General features: G+C 43.4%; 1 protein-coding gene across 4 annotated transcripts in view; it reads right to left on the reverse strand.

Annotated features, from left to right (window-relative positions):
* Positions 1–1110: 1110 nt before the first annotated feature.
* Positions 1111–20811, reverse strand: part of LOC139392812 (transcription intermediary factor 1-alpha-like) — a 40032-nt gene continuing 20331 nt past the window's right edge. The window contains exons 1-17 of one of the 4 annotated variants that reach the window (XM_071141090.1): positions 12566–13373; positions 12236–12354; positions 10063–10210; positions 9750–9882; positions 7928–8044; positions 7676–7790; positions 7385–7531; positions 7097–7211; positions 6526–6974; positions 6147–6272; positions 5878–6001; positions 5729–5786; positions 5527–5656; positions 4843–5420; positions 4431–4638; positions 4096–4251; positions 1111–3669 (exon numbers count right to left, since the gene is read on the reverse strand). In XM_071141090.1, coding sequence (XP_070997191.1) covers positions 3049–3669; positions 4096–4251; positions 4431–4638; positions 4843–5420; positions 5527–5656; positions 5729–5786; positions 5878–6001; positions 6147–6272; positions 6526–6974; positions 7097–7211; positions 7385–7531; positions 7676–7790; positions 7928–8044; positions 9750–9882; positions 10063–10210; positions 12236–12354; positions 12566–12854 — 3633 coding nt within the window. In that variant the 5' untranslated portion in view covers positions 12855–13373 and the 3' untranslated portion in view covers positions 1111–3048. Of the gene's footprint in view, positions 3670–4095; positions 4252–4430; positions 4639–4842; positions 5421–5526; positions 5657–5728; positions 5787–5877; positions 6002–6146; positions 6273–6525; positions 6975–7096; positions 7212–7384; positions 7532–7675; positions 7791–7927; positions 8045–9749; positions 9883–10062; positions 10211–12235; positions 12355–12556; positions 13374–20811 lie in introns of those variants that run through there. The other 3 variants (XM_071141089.1, XM_071141088.1, XM_071141091.1) reach the window with 3 other exon arrangements.

Raw genomic sequence — 20811 nt, forward strand, 5'->3', positions numbered from 1 at the left:
AGTAGGTGCCTCCTCTGGTCCCTCTAGGTGCAGCTCCTCCCAACTCCATCGGAGTTGGAGCTGGAGGGCTGGGAGGTGGAATTGACAGGACCCCCTCTGAACGCCCGCAGGCAGCTAGCAGGTTGTCCAGTCGGATCGACATGTCTATAAGCTCGTCGAGGGAGAGTGTGGTGTCCCGACAAGCTAGCTCCCTGCGGACGTCCTCCCGGAGGCTGCATCGGTAGTGGTCCATCAGAGCCCTGTCATTCCACCCCGCACCAGCAGCCAAGGTCTGGAACTCCAAGGCGAAGTCCACTGGCTCCAGGTCATCTATAAGTCTTTGCTAGGTAAAGCCCCGCCTTATCTCAGCTCACTGGTCACCATAGCAGCACACACCCGTATCACGCACTCCAGCAGGTATATCAGCAAGTATATATACCAAAGCCAACACCTGCTTTGGCCGCCTTTCCTTCCAGTTCTCTACTGCCAATGACTGGAACGAAAAGCAAAAATCACTGTTGGAGACTTATATCTCCCTCACTAACTTTAAGCATCTGAGCAGCTTACCAATCGCTGCAGCTGTACACAGTCCATCTGTAAATAGCCTATCCAACTACCTACCTCATCCCCATATTGTTTTTTAAATCTTTTGCACACCAGTATCTCTACTTGCACATCATCATCTGCACATCTATCACTCCAGTGTTAATTTGCTAAATTGTAATTACTTCGCTACCATGGCCTATTTATTGCCTTACCTCCTTACGCCATTTGCACACACTGTATATTGACCTTTTCTATTGTGTTATTGACTGTGTGTTTTTTTATTCCATGTGTAACTCTGTGTTGTTGTTTGTGTCGCACTGCTTTGCTTTATCTTGGGCAGGTCGCAGTTGTAAATGAGAACTTGTTCTCAACTGGCCTACCTGGTTAAATAAAGGTTAAATAAAAAAATAAAAACACTTTGACTAACACCACTGATTTCTCTATGCTAGCTACCACAATTAATAGCCCAGTGTTTATTTGCTTAGATCACTGAACACAACAGGCATCTTAAGAGAGGGAGGGAAAAAACACACTTAAGACAGGCTTCAATGTGAGCCAGGCATCTATTTTCCTTAATCCACACAGTTTTTGCTCATTTGCATATTTAATTGTTTAATTCCAGCATTCACTTCCAGCATTTTAATACATTTCTTCATTTCCTACACTGTGTTATCATGTACACATTGTGTCAAGTTTCTTTTCTCTTAGTATGCCTCTGTTAAAAAAAATATTTAAAAAACTTTTTGACAGAATCATTATTCTCCTTGACTGTGCATTTTCGTCAGTCCTTAATTTCGCCAATTTCGCGATTTTTGGGGGTCTGTACTCCGGAAGTTGTTGGCTGTTTTTGGTCATTGATGAAACCTCTGTAAACAATTCATTTAGACCCTACGTTTCTTTGAAAGGGCCGTTTATTTGCTGAAATGTGTGCCATTGCCTGGCTATTAAAAGGGACAGGCGGATATTTGAGACAGCGTTTAATTCAAGTTTTATTGTATGCTACCAGCTATACCAACAGGAGTTAGCATTTAGCAGTCACTTCTAAACCGAAAAGGGACTACTTCTAAATGTTATGCAGCCAAATCAATCCAAATCAGACTTTAGTAACCAGTGGGCCTGTTACAATACACCAATCATGACGGATTTGACGAATATGCACTTTGTTAGATCAGATTTGTTGACTGTGCACCAATCTGGCAACCTTCTTCTATCCCCCAAAGTCTGCTTTCCAGTGACCTCTTTACGGCATCTATTGAAGTCTTGTGGTGGCATGAGGGGCGTTGTACAAAACAAAGTCTTCATCGATTGGATCATCTCTAACCAATCAAGAGTATCAAAGTCAATTACACATTTTCTAACTGGATGCTTTATCCACATGTGTTCTGACTCTGGCCCAAACCATCGGTTTCTGGACCAATCAGACGGCCCCGAATGCGTTCGCATTCGGTGAAGGGTTGGGGGGGTAATCAGATCCAGACTGATAGTGGAGAAGAAATAACGTCCGTGGCCTTAGCGTTTGGCCAGACCAAGTCTGGGTAGCCAGGCAACAAGAAAACATGCAAAAAGGAAAAGTGAGCGCTACAGTTTGGTTCTCTTTTACATGCCAAAAATCAAGCAGCACCATTCGAGAACACTGCACTTTCATTTTACATCCCAGTAATCTAGTGAACAGTCTTAAAGGTAGACTCAGAAAAATGACATTGCCACCAGCAGCACAGCAGATACTGAGATGAGCGGATGCAAGACTTCGCTCTCACACAGTATCTGCTCATGTACAGTTCACGGTAGCCAGGGCATCAAAACAGCGGAGAAGTTAAGCCGCACGCTTAGTTGTCGCTGAAATTGACCCACTATGCTGTTTGCCTTTTGCATCTGTTATATCGCTGAGTCCACCTTTCAGAATACCTCCTTAACAATGTTCTGTACAAGAGTAGCCTGGAATTGAACTAAATTATAACACAACTATACATAAAAGTTTTTTAAATGATTGACCTTTATCAAAAACTTTGAGTTAAGACGTGATGTAGGGTTATGGTTTTCATGGAGTTCTGTCTTTGCAGTTATTTTTCTTTAGAGTTGGATAAATAATATCACATACATGATTTTAAATATACAGTATTATATGGCATTCATCTTTACAAAAGCCAACATGGAAAATTGCAGACAACTTACCAATAATAATGGACATTATTTGTGTGTTATGATTGTTATTGTAGAAAGTTCATCAGTTACAGCATGATTGTAACTTCTCAATCCCAGCAGACCGAAGAGTCTGTGCATTATCAGTTCATACATGTAGCTAGCTACATTGCTTTGTAACAAGACAAACATTTGTGCATTCATTGTCCATCTCTGTACCCTGTTAAACGTCCCAGGTTTCTCGGTTTCTTTATTTATTATTGAAAATCATATCAAAAAGTGTATGACGCAGCAAAGAGGTCACCCTGTATTTTCAGACAACAGAACCAATAGATAATTCTAAAAGCTTTATTGTCCGGCCAATTTACAGTGGAAGAACAAGAATCATTCCTCTTCTGCTTCGTCTCGCATTTCTTCAGTCGTCCCCTCATTTTCTATGGCTAAGCCTGCAGCAGGGCTGGTGTCCTGGGAGTCAACAGGGCTGGTGTCAGGAGGGTTGTCTGGGGTATCCGAGAGGGGTTGGGGGGCCTCCTCGCAGGGAAGGTTGTCTGGGGTATCTGAGAGGGGTTGAGGAGCATCCTTGCTGGGAAGGTTGGGTGATGATGCACCCCTTGTTGATGGATCTACTGGTTCTGTAGCATCAGAAGGTGGTGAGTCTCCTTTCACTGGAGAAGTCTCTTCCCCTTCCTCTTCCATGCTCTCTTCTATAGGAGGTATCCCTTCTTCCTCCATCCCTCCTTCCACAGGAGCCTCTTCCGTTCCTTCTTTCTCCATAGAAGGCATCCCTTCTTCAACAGGTGTTAGATCATCCTCGACCGGGGGCATATCCCCTTCGTTAGGAGCCATACCGTCATCTTCCATCCCTTCTTCCATCTCATCCTCCACAGGGGGTATCATTCCCTCCTCTCTGCCCCCAGAGAAGCTCCTGTCTTGGTAGAGGAGCTTGAGCTGCTCTTCAAAGTACTCCTCCAGGCTCAGTCCTGCACCTCCCACCTCAGTGTCTGCCTGTCAATCAAACAAATGTATTTTATAAAGCCCCTTTTACATCAGTTGTCGTCACAAAGTACTTTACGACTACCCGAGCTCAAAGAGCAAGCAAAGCAGAAGCGAAAGCACAGACAGCACTGTCATAGGGAATAAAACAGGAAAACAAGCACATCAATGTATGCTACTTATATCTCTAATTAAATAAGTGGTGTGCCTCTCAATTTTGTTAACACATTTTAGGGCTGGTTTCTGAAATAAGCCTTCTACTGGACTTTGAGCATACTTTTAGTCCATTCTAAATAGGCTTAACCTGGGTCTGGGAAACCAGGGCATTTTCAGTTTTGTGGTCCAATACAAAAACAAAATGTGAATCCTAGCGTTGTAAGCAAGCACCATAATCGAACCCAAGTGCATCATATTGTGTGTTGTGTAGTCTTGCCGTACCTGGTAATACTTTGCACAGTTCCTGAATATGAGCCTGACATCCTTGACAAACTCCTCAGCACTGCAGTAACGTGGGCTCTCCTTAGACTCCAGCCTGCTCTTCACTATAGACAGGTCCATTGGAGTCTCAATCAGCTCCTTGTACTCTGGGATTGACTGGACATAGATGGGGGAAGCATCATTACTTAACTGTTATAAATTATCCTAAATGAATGGTGTGGTGTTTGGGGATTGGGAGTTAAGACAATTTTCTGACTCGATAGACAAAGTCGTATCGTATTGATTGAATTAAAATTATAGAGCAAAAATGTTCTATAGGGTAGTTGCAGTCTTACCAACGGTGAGGCAGGCTCCTGGAAATCTGTACTGAACTCGTTGCAGTAGATGCAGAGCAACAGTCTCTCACATTTCCTCTTATCAACTGGAGGGAATCTCTCTGATCCTGGCTCTTCCTTCATGGCTGGTGATTCTCCCTGGCTATCTGGGTTATACTCCATCTCAGGACTGGCCAGGTCACGACAGAACGAACAGAACCACTCACCACTGGAAACAGACACACACAGGGGGGTTAGTGAATTCAAAATATTGCAGCCTCTTGTCTCACTTTGGGGGTAAACAATTCCCAGTTTATATTACAAGGTACTGCACACTTATCACCCTTCAGAGACAGCTGTATTACATTTAACAGGCAGAGCAGGCAGGACTGTGCAGCTGTGAGTGGTGCATAGAAATGTAGTTGTTAATTACCTGGGAGACTCTCTAAGTGAAGGTATATGACAGTTCAGATGGAAGACTTTGGGACATCTGTCACAGCAGAGCAGTTCTCCCCCATTCTGACACACGGCGCACCAGTCTTCATTCGGGTCGTCTTCAGGGACACCTGGGGCCTTTTCTCGGTCTGGTTGGGGGTCAGCCTCTAGCTCTACCTGGGTCTCTGGCTGGGTCTCTGGCCGGGCCTCTGGCTCTAGCTGGGGCTCTGGCCGGGCCTCTGGCTCTAGCTGGGGCTGAGCCTCTGGCTCTGGCCGGGCCTCTGGCTCTAGCTGGGGCTCTGGCCGGGCCTCTGGCTCTAGCTGGGGCTCTGACTCTAGCTGGGGCTCTGGCCGGGCCTCTGACTCTAGCTGGGGCTCTGGCTCTAGCTGGGGCTCTGGCCAGGCCTCTGGCTCTAGCTGGGGCCCTGGCCAGGCCTCTGGCTCTATCTGGGGCTCTGGCTGGGGCTCTAGCTGGGGCTCCAACATGGGTGCTGGGAGAGACTGCTGCTGGGGCTTGGGCTGGATGCCTGTACTGCTGTCTGGCAGGCTGGCTGAGGCTCCAACACTAGACTGCACCTGGAAGATAGAAGAGACACTAGGGAGATTCTATCGTTCATATATGATTGTATAGAATAGAATATACATATACATATTTCAAAAGCACACATGCAGTCATACTTACAAAGCTGACTTCGTCATCGTCCTCTGGTTCGTCCTTGATGACGATGATTGGTCCGGGGGACGACCTTCGCCTCCGCTTAGCTGAGGGGGGAGCCGAAGCATGAGGCTCTGTACGCTTCCAGGAAGCAGACCTTCAACACAGAACCACAGATATTACAACCAGGAACACATCAACCACACAGTACATACAGGGGTTCACCTACCCTATGTTGGCTTCAGAGGAGGAAGATTTGGACATGGGGGAATTCTGTCTTCCTTGTGCTGAGGGGAGAAAGAGAAATGGGTTAAATTGAGAAATATATGATTGGGCATGAATAGCTGATTTAATTATATTTGAGGGTGAGATGCCTACCATGTCTGTCTGGGAAGGCAGTGGCTAGGCTCGGAGCATAACTAGCTCTGGGGTTGGGCATGGATAATGATGAAGATCCACTGGGGTCACTCCTCCTCAGTTGTGCGGCTTCCATCATGTTACGCTGAGAACAACAACCAAAGAGTTACACTATTTCTTGTTTGTTTGTTTGTTTGTTTGTGTGGTAAATACACAACCAGAGACATAAAATACATGTAAATACATTAAATAATGAGTTTCAGCTTCAGTTTATAGGAAACCGCATATACCTGGTGTATAGAGGCTTGAGTGCTGATGGGTCCTGTGTTAGGTGCATGAGAGTAGCGGGAGGTACCCTGTAGCACATCCATTGGTTTGGGAGGGAAGCTGGAGTTGTGGATGAGATCCCTTAGAGACTATAATGAGATATGGCACAAACAACAGAGGCAAGCATTTTTCACAAGTTTTGCAATTACTTTAAAAAAAAATCATTTAAAGACAATAACACAACTCAGTAAACAGAAATCATAATTGGTTCCTTTGCATCAGCTTGTCTCCATTTTATCATAACTGAAATAGCATGTTCTCAGTGACTCCGTGTCGGATAACAGCAAATCTACAACTTCAAAAAGGGATTAGAAAAAAAACAAAAAAGAATCACACACATACCTGAGGAGGGAAGCCTGCGTTTTGCAGCATAGAGGTGGGGCTCCTGGGGTTGGGATGGGTTTGGGGGCCGGGGGGTCCGTAACTCCGGCCTGGCTGCTGGATCTGGACCATGTTGGGGGGACCCTGTGATGGAGAACCCCCCTGGTGGGGCCTCTGTGGAGGTGGGCCCCCTGGACCTGGCCCCGGGAGCTTCAGACCCTGCTGGTACCAAGACCAATGATTGGGAGGGGGCTGTCCAGCCCTGTTGGGGTGCTGAGCAAGCTTCTCTACCTGCAGCTGGAGCTGGGCCAGGGTGCTCCCACGCTGGTGGGCGGTGGAGCCTGGAGGGAAGGCCCCGGGAGGGCCCTCTCCTCTAGGGCCGGGGCCAGGCTGGCTGGGGTGGCCAGGAGGGAAGCCCTGCTGCATGGAACTGGGCTGACGACCAGGGATTCTCTCTACTGCCAAAGACCCTTAGGAAATGCACAGAAACATGAACAAACATTAGTTCAACAAGGTCTGCATTTAACATCATGAGGATTATTTTGTATTCGGCCTAAAGTATCGGTCAGAACTGAAGTTTTAGCGTTCTTACCAAGGTCGACATTTGAGGCCCAGAAACCGGAGCGACACTGGAAGCGGACTGAGCTCTGAGGGACGATGGATGCGTTACAGTTGGCCCTCATTAGGTAATGGATTTGGCAAAGAATCTGAAAGAAAAGGTTTCTGAATCACTCAAATACTTTTGAACATCACAAATTCAGTTTAAAATGTGTATTTCCACACAGAGCTGTCTGAACAATTTAGGTCAACATTTTCCCTCGTGGGTTTAAAAGGTAGGCCAAAATAAGTCCAACTCCCCAGTTAAAGTTATGGTTCCTACCAGTCTCTTGCAGTACAGCAGAGCTGTGCCACTGTGACTGGCTGTGGCCCACTTGGTGAAGTTGATGACGTGATCTAGATGTCTGGTCAGGTGGCTGACATCTTCTTGTTGTTTCTTCAGTCCGACCTCATGGTCCTTAGTCAGTGTCTGAAACAACCACCATGATTAGCACAAAGCTACTTACAAATATGCTCACATAGGTAATTAGAGCCATGTTAGCAGAAGTGTACATTATTTAATGTGGTGGTGAAATGACAACATGATTGCTCATGTCCTATTTAACAAGCATACCTCAAGTTGATTGACCAAGATTTTTCCCTTTCTGTTGATCTCCATGATCAAGTTGCAAATTGATTTCTTTATCTCATTGGTGACAGACTTGCGGTTTTCATCGACTTGCTGGAGTCTGAAAGAATAAAGATAGAAGTAGAAAAGGAAATTGAGTTTGCCTGTAGTCAATCATGCTATTGAACTTGTCTATGTACATAACATAAAATGTTATGTACATGTTTGCACGTTTAGTGTATGTAATAAGTAAGTTACCCATTGTTGATGCAATTGGACACTTCTTCTATGGCTTTCCTCTTCTCCTGTAGCTGATGTGTCATGTTTTCCAGGTGTTGCCTGTGGTTTCTGTAGGCATCCTCAAGGAACTGGTAACTGGAGAGACAAGGTATGCAGAGTAATGGGAAATTGAGTAATTATTTTCCTGTATTTGGTTTACTGGTGATATGGATTGATATGTAAAAAACATGACTATGTGCAGGGAGATGCGTTCCCTTGGGGAAGGGAAACGGGAGGTAATCACGTATGTTTAAGTACCATATTTAAGTCATTTTGCGCCTGTTAATTATAGACTATCTGCTATAACAATTTTACTGCGTTACAGCTCATAAGGAAATCAGTCAATTAAAATAAATGATTAGGCCCTAATCTTTGGATTTCACATGACTGAGCAGGTGGTTCAGCCATGGGTGGGCACTTGGGAGCCAGGCCCACCCACTGGGGAGCCAGGCACAACCACCCACAAGAGATTTATTACAGACAGAAATACTACTCTGTTTCAGGAAGCTGAATATGGAGGTCCTGGTGGTTACACATGGTCTGCAATTGTGAGGCAGGTTTGTCATACTTCCAAATTCTCTAAACTACGTTGGCGGTGGCTTATGGTAGAGAAATTAACATTCAATTCTCTGGCAACAACTCTGGTAGACATTCCTGCAGTCAGCACGCTAATTGCATGCTCCCTCAAAACTTGAGACATCTGTAACATTGTGTTGTGAGACAAAACTGCACATTTTAGAGTGGCCTTTTATTGTCTCCAGCACAAGGTGCACCTGTGTAATGATCATGCTGTTTAATCAACTTCTTGGTACACCACACTTGTCAGGTGGATGGATTATCTTCGCAAAGAAGAAATGCTCACTAACAGGGATGTAAACAAATGTGCACAAAATTTGAGAGAAATAAGCTTTTTGTGCATTTGGAAAATTCATGGTATCTTTTATTTCAGCTCATGAAACATGGGACCAACACCCAACACTTTACATGTTGCACTTATATTTTTGATGAATATAAGTTTATGTTCCGACCTATGACCTGTTTATCTGTCAGTATCAAATGTCTGCCAGTGCTGAATGTTATGGTTCAAGTTTGACTGAGTCTAGGGCACACTGATAATGTAATTTTTCTGTGACACAGATTCTGTAGCAGCTGATGTGACTTCCTACAAGCCTCTTGGGCTGTGTTTACAGAACCTTCGGTGCTGTGTGATTAATATATAATTAGAGGTCCTCCCGGAAAGTGATCTCTCTAAATTCCTGTTATAAACCAGATTATTATTTTTATTGATATTATCAACGACTGCTCTCCTTTTTGTTCACCTGAAAATCGCCTTTACACAGAGGATTAATAACAACACATGAAGCACAGGTACAAAAATACTTATAAAATATACAACCAGTTTGAGCATAATATTGACTATTGACTGTTGTAGGTTTCAACTCAGGCCTCTGATAGGTAGGTCTCTTGTTACATTTAAGTAATTTAGCAGATGTGCTTATCCAGAGTGACTTAGTTAGTGCTAGCAGATACAGCATGCTAGCAAATGCCCATAGACTTCGTCATTGAGCTAACACAAGTTAGCATTGGCTTGCGAAACAAACTTCCTTCATACTGGACACAGAGACATAAGAATGGTATCCACTAGTTCATCTGACTCTGGGGAAGCCTCACTGTCAAAATCCCAAAGTATCCCTTTATGGTAGCTAAGCACGACAAAAGTCGCCTCTAGCGCTGTGATGCAGTGCCTTAGACCGCTGCGCCACTCCAAAATAAATAAAAGGTGAGTAAAAGGTGGTCATACTTGTGGTCTTTGTGCTTGAGCAGCTGACAGTCTCGGCATGTGAGACGGTCGCAGGTCTCACAGAACAGCTTGAGGGGCTCCTGCTTGTGGATGTCACAAAACACTGGCTTCTGTGTAGATGCACCAACAGCCTCTGGAATAAGACAAGAATTTAGCCTAGAAGAAAATAAATCACTACGCATTTACCCATCTACATATTTGTCATTCGGTTTCATAGGATTTAGTTGTGCAGCTCCTACCTACCACCTTCCTTGGCATTCTATTTTCTTACAGTATACAATTCAGAAAGCCACATTTTCATAGAGTAGGCTACCTGGGGACATCTCTTCCTTCTGCCGTATGGTATGATCCCTGGTGAACTTGACTCGCTGGTGGGCCTCAATACATGTCACACACAGGAACTCCACACACTCCACACAGAACCCCGTGGCCTCTGTGTTGTCATCACAACTCATACACACCTGGAAATAGGGAAGGTAGAACATATGAGACAGAACTTGCCTTTACGTGAATCCATGATTTTAGTCCCATGCAAGGCAATGCTTCAGTGGTGACACATGGTATACAGTGCCCTCAGAAAGTATTCACACTCCTTGACTTATTCCACATTTTGTTGTGTTACAGCCTGAATTTAATTAAATAGAGATTTGTTGTCACTCGGCCTAAATAAGTTCAGGAGTAAAAATTTGATTAACAAATAACATAAGTTGTATGGACTCACCGTTTGACATGATTTTTGAACGAATTCCTCATCTCTGTACCCCACAATTATCTGTAAGATCCGTCAGTTTTTTTATTTTATTTTTTATTTATCCGTTATTTTACCAGGTAAGTTGACTGAGAACACGTTCTCATTTACAGCAACAACCTGGGGAATAGTTACAAGGGAGAGGAGGGGGGTGAATGAGCCAATCGTAAACTGGGGATTATTAGGTGACCGTGATGGTCTTTAATGACCTCAGAGAGTCAGGACACCCGTTTAACGTCCCATCCGAAAGACAGCACCCTACACAGGGCAGTGTCCCCAATCACTGCCCTGGGGCATTGGCATATTTTTTAGACCAGCGGAAAGAGTGCCTCCTACTGGCCCTCCAACACCATTTCCAGCAGCATCTGGTCTCCTATCCAGGGACTGACCAGGACCAACCCTGCTTAGCTTCAGAAGAAAGCCAGCAGTGGTATGCAGGGTGGTATGCTGCTGGCAGTTGGGCAGTGAATTTCAAACACAGATAAAATCACAAAAGACCAGGGAGGTTTTCCATTGCCTCGCAGAGTAAGGCACCTCTATTAGTAGATGGGTCAAAATAAAAAAGCAGACATTGAATATCCCTTTGATCACGGTGAAGTTAATATTTACACTTTTGATCGTCTATCAATACACACCGTCACTACAAAGATACATGCATCTTTCCTAACTTAGTTTCCGGAGAGGAAAGAAACCTCTCAGGGATTTCACCATGAGGCCGAAAGTGACTAACAGTTAGAGTTTAATGGCTGTGAAAGGGGTAAACTGAGGATGGAACAACATCGTAGTTACTCCACAAAACTAACCTAATTGACAGAGTGAAAAGGAAACCTGTAGAGAACAAAAATATTCCAAAATATGCATCCTGTTTGCAAGAAGGCACTAAAGTAATACTGCAAAAAATGTGGCAAAGCAATTAACATTTTGCCCTGAATTCAAAGTTTTATATTTGAGGCAAATTCAGTACCATTCTCCATATTTTCAAGCATAGTGGTGGCTTCACCATGATATGGGTATGATTGTTATTGTTAAGGACTGGGAAGTTTTTCCAGGACAAAAAAATAAACTGAGCTAAGTACAGGCAAAATCTTAAAGGAAAACCTGCTTTCGTCTGCTTTCCAACAGACACTGGGAGATGAATTCACATTTCAGCAGGACAACCTCAAACACAAGGCCAAATCTACACAGGAGTTTCATACCAATAAGACAGTGAATGTTCTTGAGTGCGAGTTCAAGTTTTGACTTAAATCCGCTTGAAAATCTATGGCAAGACCTGAAAATGGTTGTCTTGCAATGATCAACAACCAATTTGACAGAGCTTGAAGAATTTTGAAAGGGATAATGGGCAAATGTTGCACAATCCAGGTGTGGAAAGCTCTTCAAGTCATACTCAGAAAGACTCACAACTGTAATCGCTGTTTCTACAAAGTATTGCCTCAAGGGTGTGAATACTTATGTAAATGAGATAGTTCTGTATTTAATTTAAATGTTTTTACTTTGTCATTATGGGGTAATGTGGGAGGATGGGTGAGAAAAAATATGTTAAATCCATTTTGAATTAAAGTTTTAACACGACAAAATGTGGAATAAGTCAAGGGGTATCAATACTTTCTAAAGGCACTGTAAGTGTCCTGGGTCTTGGTCAGTAAGCACTTACTACCTGACCTTACCAGACAAGGATTCACCATCTGAAAAAAAGCGTACCATTTGTGACCCTTCCTGGTAACCAATATTAACGCACCTGACTGGTCTTCTCCACTGTGCTGCTGGGAACCTCCACAGAGTCCTTCACAAAGAAGTTATCGAGCACCTCCACCTCCCAGCACTCTTGTCGACACACTGGGCAGCGGATCACATTGACTGGAACCAGTGGAATAACATACACAGAAATGAGTAAGGCATCTATTAATATTACAACCAATTTGACAGACGATTTTGAAAATCCAGTAAGGCCAAGTTACAAAATAAATCTGCGTTTTAATGAAAAGTTGCAATGATTATCCTGCACTTCAGTGACTAGTAGTCGGACTACAGTAATCAACTTTCCGATAAACAAACTGACGGATCTCACGTGGTTTCGAGCTGTCCGCTTGTAGTTGCGGGTCGCGCCGTTGTTCAGTGTTGACTAAGTTCCTTGAAGGAGGTGGAAGACACTTATTGCAGAAAGAGTGGAGGCATGGCAGAAGTTTCGGCTCTCTGTTATGGAAATTCAACTTGCAGACAGGGCAAGTGTCCATGAGACCGAGGTTACCCCCTAGCTGTTTCGCCCTCTCCTCTTCAGCTGGCAAGCTCTCTGCCTCGTTTTCCACAATAATAACAAGGTCATCGTTGTCCACAGCAGCTTCTGGGCTCTCATCCATTGTCTCTGTTATAGCTGTGTGCCTATTCAAGATGGACTTGGGTGCTTGGAAACCAATCACTGTTAGCTAGCTAGCGGATACTAGCTAATGTTAGCTAGTCTCTCTACAGTCTGTTAACGTCGAAATCAGTTGGGCATATGTCTTGTACGAGCAAAGTTCATGGTTCATACATAATACTACCTTCCGAAATGACCCCCAGTAATGGAAGGTTTAGCCAACGTTAGTATAAAAACATTAATTTCAAAGGTTTAACTCTGCGGTTGGGAAGCTAGCTGGCTAACGTTAGCTAGATGACACATTTGCTACTACGAAGGATGACGCAACTTAATTATTAAATAGCTGCCTAGTGTAAATGAAACTGAACAATAGTAGAGGACACATAATAGTAATTTTGTACAATAAACGTGCAATACAAACTTCTATCAATGGAAATTGCTTGCTACCATTTGTGCAAACAACATTATCTCCGCCCGAAAAAAAAAAAACTCACGCAGTCCCCAGCATGCACTTCGACTTTCTATGGTACAGCGACCAGTGCAGGACAAAATAGCTTGTTAAATTCGAAAGGCGTTTTTTAATTGTTCAAGGAAATCAACATGAGCAAAGAACAATATACCAAGTTAAAAAAAATTTAACATTATGCATTTCTTTTCTCACAGTCATATTTACTTAGATGATTCCTCATTCATTGTCAATTTATTAATCCCTCCCTGAGTCCCTGCCAGCAAAGCCCAGTAGCCTGGAGAGGAGTTGATGGGCAGGGACCAAAGGTAAAACGAGGATAGCCTATCCATTATCTTCGTAAGTCTAGAGAGTTGCTAGTAGATTTCATGCTAACATAATGCATAACTAATATGTATATAATTCTAAGGGACACTTCTTGTTTTATGGATAATATTTAAATATACAGGGTGGTTGATCTCCATTCCTGACAGGCTGATCAGATTCAATTGTTTGTGAAGGCAGAGAAGTGAGATTTTCACCGCTCAACTATCTTCTTCCTGGGATACGTCATCGCTGAAGGGAATGTCCAAATAGATCCTGAAAAGGTGAGGGCGGTGGTGGATTGGCCCCAACCCACATCCAGGGTGCAGCTACAACGGTTTCTGGGGTGTGCTAATTTATAACACTGTTTCATTTGGGGCAACAGCACCCTGGCAGCTCCCCTCTCTGCACTCACCTTTCCCAAGGTACCGTTCACATGGTCCCCAGCTGTTGACAGGGCATTTCTGGACTTTAAGCAGCGGTTCACCACAGCCCCCATCCTCATCCGGCCTGTCAGTTTGTGGTTGAGGTCAACGCTTCTGATGTGGGAGTGGGGGCCGTCCTGTCCCAACGGTCTTTCCAGGACCAAAAGCTTCATCCCTGTGCCTTCTTGTCCCATCGTCTCAATTCTGAAAGGAACTATGATTTTGGGAACCAGGAACTTCTGGCAGTTAAGATGGTGCTGGGAGAGTGGAGGCACTGGCTGGAAGCGGCAGAACATCCATTTTTGGTGTGGACTGATCATAAGAATTTATAATACCTCCACCCAGCCAAGCGCCAGAACTCTGGGGGGGGGGGCTGGCTAACCGGATGTTCGTCCCTGATTCGGCCTGTCTCAGGTCCTGGAATGGGCTCACTCCTCCAGGCTTACCGGTCACCCTGGTGCCCGTCAAACTCTGGCTTTCCTCCGACAATGCTTCTGGTGGCCCACCATGGCTCCTGATGTCTCGGCCTTCTTTGCCGCATGCACGGTGTGTGGTCAAAATAAGACTCCATGGCAAGCTCCATCTGGCCTCCTTCAGCCACTCCCTGTCCCTCATCGCCCCTGGTCCCATATTTCCCTGGATTTTGACACTGGGCCTCCCCCCGTCAGATGGCAACACCACCATCCTTACGGTGCTGGACAGGTTCTCCAAAGCTGCCCATTTCATCCCTCTCCCCAAGTTACGTCCACCAAGGAGACGTGCTGCACCATGAGCTGGGCCGTCTTCCGAATCCATGGACTCCCGGTCAACATTGTCTCTGATCACGGTCCTCAGTTCTCGTCCAGATTCTGGAAGGCGTTCTGCACACTTATCGTGTCGTCGGACAGCCTGTCCTCCGTGTTTCATCCCCAATCCAACGGCCAGTCGGAGCGAGCCAATCAAGACATGGAAATGACACTTCGGTGTCTCATCTCTACTAACCCCACCAACTGGAGCCAGCAACTGGTGTGGGTGGAGTATGCTAGGAACACTATTCCCTGCTCGGCCATTGGACTCTCCCCCTTCGAGTACTCCATGGGGTATCAGCCCCCACTCTTCCCGGAGCAAGAAGTAGAAGTCACACAACAAACTATCACCCTCAGGCACTTAAGAAAATCATGAATGTCATGGCTATATTGGAATTAGTGGATTTATGGAGACTTAAATACCCTGACCTCGTGAGATATACATGGCGGAGGCTTTGTCAAGCTAGTCGTCTTGACTACTTTCTTATGTCATTCTCTCTGGAACCAAAAGTTACAAAAGTGTTGATAGGGGACAGAATGCGGTCGGATCATCACATAATTGGCATATATACTCTTACAGAATTTCCACATGGGCGAGGATATTGGAAATTTAATCAAAGCCTACTAGATGATAAAATGTTTTGAATTAGGACAGGAGGATTTATAACAGACTTTTTCAGACATAACATAGGTACAGCAGATCCCATTATTGTATGGGTCACTTTTAAATGTGTCTTTAGAGGCTATGCAATCCAGTACTCATCTATAAAACAAAAGCAATTTATATCGAAAGAGTCCATATTAACAAAGGAAATTGAAGGACTAACAGTACAGTTAGATAGCAATAAAAACTGTAACATAGAGGCACATAATAAGTTAGAGGAGAAAACAAAAATAAATATAGGAACTTATTCCTGTGAAAGATCCAGTGTAATATATTATAAAAATAAAGCGAACTGGATGGAATATGGGGAAAAATGCACTAAATTATTTTTCAATCTTCAATACAGAAATGCTACCATTTTTTTTGGGGGGGGGGGGGGGGTGGCAGCATCATGTTGTGGGGGTGCTTTGCTGCAGGAGGGACTGGTGCACTTCACAAAATAGATGGCATCATGAGGAATGAAAATTATGTGGATATATTGAAGCAACATCTCAAGACATCAGTTAAAGCTTGGTCGCAAATGTGTCTTCCAAATGGACAATGAACCCAAGCATACATCCAAAGTTGTGGCAAAGTTGTGGCAAAATGGCTTAAGGACAACAAAGTGTCCATCACAAAGCCTTGACCTCAATCCCATAGAAAATTTGTGGGCAGAACTGAAAAAGCGTGTGCGAGCAAGAAGGCCTTTACAACCCTGACTCAGTTACACCAGCTCTGTCAGGAGAAATGGGCCAAAATTCACCCAACGTATTGTGGGAAGCTTGTGGAAGGCTACCCGAAATGCTTGACGTTGAAGTTAAACAATTTAAAGGCAATTCTCAGTTCTGCCTACACATTTTCTATTTTCAGGGCTTTGTGATGGCCACTCCAATACCTTTACTTGAATTTGATTTGATTCTGAAAATCGCATAATCATTGGATCCGGAAGAACCCCAGCCTTCCTGATTATTCAGTACTAAAGAAATTGATTTAATTATTTATTTACTAACTAACTAAATAATAACACAGAAAACACACTTACACAAGATAAAAGTCCCTAGTGGACTGACAAGATATGACGGCTTGTTACACATGGAGAGGGAGGGGTAGGTAAAGAGAGGGAGAGACAAAGAGAGGCAACACTTGGACACATTTGGAACCTACACTCAAAAGAATAGTAATAATTTGCACATGAACCACCACTCATTCAGATAAGAAATGCAATGTATATATTTAGATGTCTTTCTCTGTCATCTCTCTGTTGAAACCAATTGATCTGTCTATAGGGAGTGGCTCGATGTAAAGCTCTGGTTGTCCACAAGAGGTCACAATGTCATTCTTAGTTGTAGAGCTTCTCCAATAGCTAAGTGTTTGTTTAAATAGATACTTCAGATGCACCAACGGTTGTCTGAGATGGGATTCTCCTTTCCACCTCATGTCTTTAGTCAAAGTTCTAGGACCACTTTTACATGCACAGCTGCAGACTGGTCTCGTAGTGTAGATTATCTTCTCACTTCGTGTTGGTAGTTTCAGAGATTCTATCCATTTCAACATGTAGCCACCGCTTCACGCTTTCTGGTCTGGTATGTTAATTCTTAGTGAGTCCTTTTAAGCACTCTGGTCATGAAACGGACATGAACATGAAAAACGGACATGAAAAACCATTCTCTCATTAGAAGAGTAAAATCACAATTCTATCTTTTCAAAAAGAGTTTCATTATTCTTCATATTGTATTAACATCCTATTGGATGGAAACTTTACAGCTAGAATGTGTTTCCTTCCTAAGTTACAGAATTTTTGTTATAGAGTTTTTAATGACAACACAAAATGAAAAGCAATGTAACAGGATTATTCTTTAGATCCCCACAGACCATTCTTAACACATCTTATAAATATTGTTCCCATGTTGATGTTTTTGGAGAAAAAGGTTTTGGAGGCAAGAGTCTCTCTCTACACTAAGCACATTTCTTTCCCAATACTACAGGGCAGGAAAGACCCTTTTGCGGGTCTTTATGACCGTGTGTTAAGGTGTCAAAACCGGCCCAAATCCCCCCTCTCCTCTCCAAATCCCCCCTCTCTTCTGTCAGCCATTTGCCAAGCTGATCCAAGGCCTTCAGCAAGGAGAGAGTCATGACACATGGATGATGATGATCACCCCCTATTATATCCTTTATCCACTGCACTAGAACCAGCCCTGGTTGTCCGACAGCAGCTCGTTCAGCAGTCTCCCCCACCGCAGCTCTAGCCCCAACAAGAACTGATACTGACCAGCAGACCCCTAGGAGGCGGCCCATAAGGAGTGAAAATCCATTCCGTACACCGCCCACATGAACTCTGACTTTTTATCAAGGATGGGCCAGCAGTGGCAGGCTCAGGGAGCTCCGCCAAACAATGGACAGAAGGGAAGAGGAATGGGTGGAGGAAGGGGAGGGGGTGCCAGTGCTGGCGGACGGGCTGGGCGACAACCACTACAGGATAGGAACTTTGCTTGTTACAACTGAGGAAAGAAGGGACATTTCACCAGAACATGTCGAAACGAACCTAGCAAACAGAGGGCAGTGGGGGGAGGTTGGAAAACCGGACCTTCAACTGAAACCAACCCTTTACAACCCACAGATGGACTGACGCGACATAGAGACAGTTGACATTTAAAGATTTAGTCAATGAGCACTCTCATCTGAATGTGCCAGAGCGCAGAATAACTGTTGAATTTACTAATGCTCAACACCGGTTGAATATGGCCGGTATCAGTAAACATCAGGGAAAATAATGTAATTAAATTGTTCTCAGCAGCACAGTTAGTGACCAACGCTTTGGATAACATGAAAAAAGCCTAACCAACTCTTCTTGGCTGAGTAAAATGGTCAGAGTGAGGTGTTCTCTTATTTGTGTCTGGAAGTAGCTAGCAAGCTAGCCAACTTTAGCTAGTTAGCTTGGGAAAAAGCAACTGCCGTTGTGAGGTCAGCACTCAAGGATCAATCCTGCTCCTCGGTCAGAGCAGGCAGTGTGCGCTCTGAAAAGTCTGAATTTCCAAACACCCGAAGTCTTAAAATGTCTAAACTAGTAATTTGTTATGGTAACAGGCTAGCAAGAGGCTGCATAGCAACACTCAACTTAAAAGTTACTGTTTATTTACAGTATTCTAAAATGAACTAATAGTATAAAGTGTGAAGTATTTAATCATTTAGTATGTAGTGTACAGTATATTAGTATGGGTATTCGAACACAGCTTGGGTATGTGAGTATATTGATTAAAAAAACTGTTATAAAAATGGATATTGTGGGGGTGGTGGAAAAAGACAGTAGCGTAGTGTATACGGCCGTTGGTCATTGGAAAAGTAAGTGTAGTAGCAATACAGCTCGATAATTGGCTAAAATTACGCAATAAACATATTATATTTAGTGGGTTAACGGGAAAAATGTAAAGACGATTTTGGGGTTGGATAATCTTTGCGAGAATAAAAAACAGTGGATATTAGGAAACCTATTCAAATTGGCAGTATATATGGGCGAGAGCATGAATAATGTTTACAAAGAGTCCATCTTCGTATCACGCCGCATTTAAACAATCGCTAAAGGGTGTACATTTGAGAGTTCTGTGTTGATACAGTATGTGAATTTGTTATTGGCGTAAAAAGACAAAAAACTCATATGCCAGACATCACCACATTAGTAAACTATTTGATAGAGCAGGGTCACAAAGCATCATATGGGAAAGTACAACCAGCGAAACAAGAGAACATATGTATCAGGCTCCAGCATTGGGGTTGCCAAACCTAAAATGACCTTTTAAAATGTGTGTTCATAAACATGAATTGCAATGCAGTGCAGTGGTTATGGAAAATCATGGGGAAAAGAGAGACCAGTCATATACGGGACTAAATTGTTAGACTCGGTGGTGAGATAAATGTTGCCGTATCTAATGCTAAATAAAGGGTACATAAACATTGGGATGGATTAAAACAAACTATTAATGAGTTTTTGTCTTTGTGCAGATTGCCATGTCTCATTTTCGATTAATTGAAAATTCTACATTTTTTTCAAAGTATCTCTCTTTTTCAAACAAGCATTGCAGAACTGGCTACAATTTCAATTTCATCCCCCTGAAAAGATAGAACAAATATTACAACAAATATTATGGCTGAACTCAAATGGGCTGGTTGATAAAATACCTGTTGTCAAAAGGTGGGTGTAGCTGGTGCATGAAGTCAGGCGCAGGAGAGCAGAATGAGTGAGCCACGTACTTTACTCAGAAAGAAGACACAAGGTAACAATACACTTGACCAATACAAATAACGGTAGTGAAATTACACACGGGTGAAGAACAGCACCCGTCGAAAACCAGCCATAAATTACAGAGTGAACGTAGAAACAATCACGCACAAAAACATGGGGGAAACATAGTGTTAAATACATGAACATGTAATTGGGAAATGAAAACCAGGTGTGTAGAAAACCAAGACAAAACAAATGGAAAATGAAAAGTGGATCAGTGATGGCTAGAAGACTGGTGACGTCGACCGTCGAACGCCACCCGAACAAGGAGAGGGACCGACTTCGGCAAAAGTAGTGACACCTGTATTTATGGGAAAGATGTTTGAAACGGGTATTTTGTTCTTAAATTATATTGTAAATTGGAATGGTAGAGTTATGTCCTTCATGGAGTTATCAGAATTGTACAGGAAGGTCTGCTTAATCCAAGAGTACAACCAATTGATTACAGCATTAGCCCAAAAATGGAGGAGGCAGGAGGCAGCGGGAGGAGGTAGGGAACTGGTCTGTCTGCCCAATGTAAGGGATCAAAACTGGCGGAGGAATAAAAATTGCATAAATAGGAAAGTATACCAGTTTCATTTGAGGACCAGGATGTTGACAACTGTGCCATACAGATTGCAAAATAGTTGGGAAGAGATGTTTGATGTACCGATTCCATGGTACAGGGTGTATGAGTTGATATATAAAACAACGCAAGATTCAAGACTTCATGCTTTTCAGCTAAAATTATTATAAAGAATTCTTGCCACCAACAAAATGTTGCATTTTTGGGGCAAAAAATCATCAAAGCTCTGCAGATTTTGTTGTGAGGATACAGAATCAATAGACCATTTATTTTGGTATTGCGCTCGAGTAGCCTGTTTCTGGTCTCAGGTTCAGGAATGGCTGAAAATGCATAGCATTGATCTAAAATTGACCCTAGAAATAGTACTGTTAGGAGATCTGGAGAGACCAGGTCTGTCAATTACTAACATACTAATACTCTTAGTAAAAGTATTTATCTTCAACACGCAATCTGTGGATCCCATTTCGATTAGATAGATTGAAATTGTACATTAAACAT

This window comes from Oncorhynchus clarkii, chromosome 33, assembly GCF_045791955.1.
Source record: "Oncorhynchus clarkii lewisi isolate Uvic-CL-2024 chromosome 33, UVic_Ocla_1.0, whole genome shotgun sequence".
NCBI classification, from domain to species: domain Eukaryota; kingdom Metazoa; phylum Chordata; class Actinopteri; order Salmoniformes; family Salmonidae; genus Oncorhynchus; species Oncorhynchus clarkii.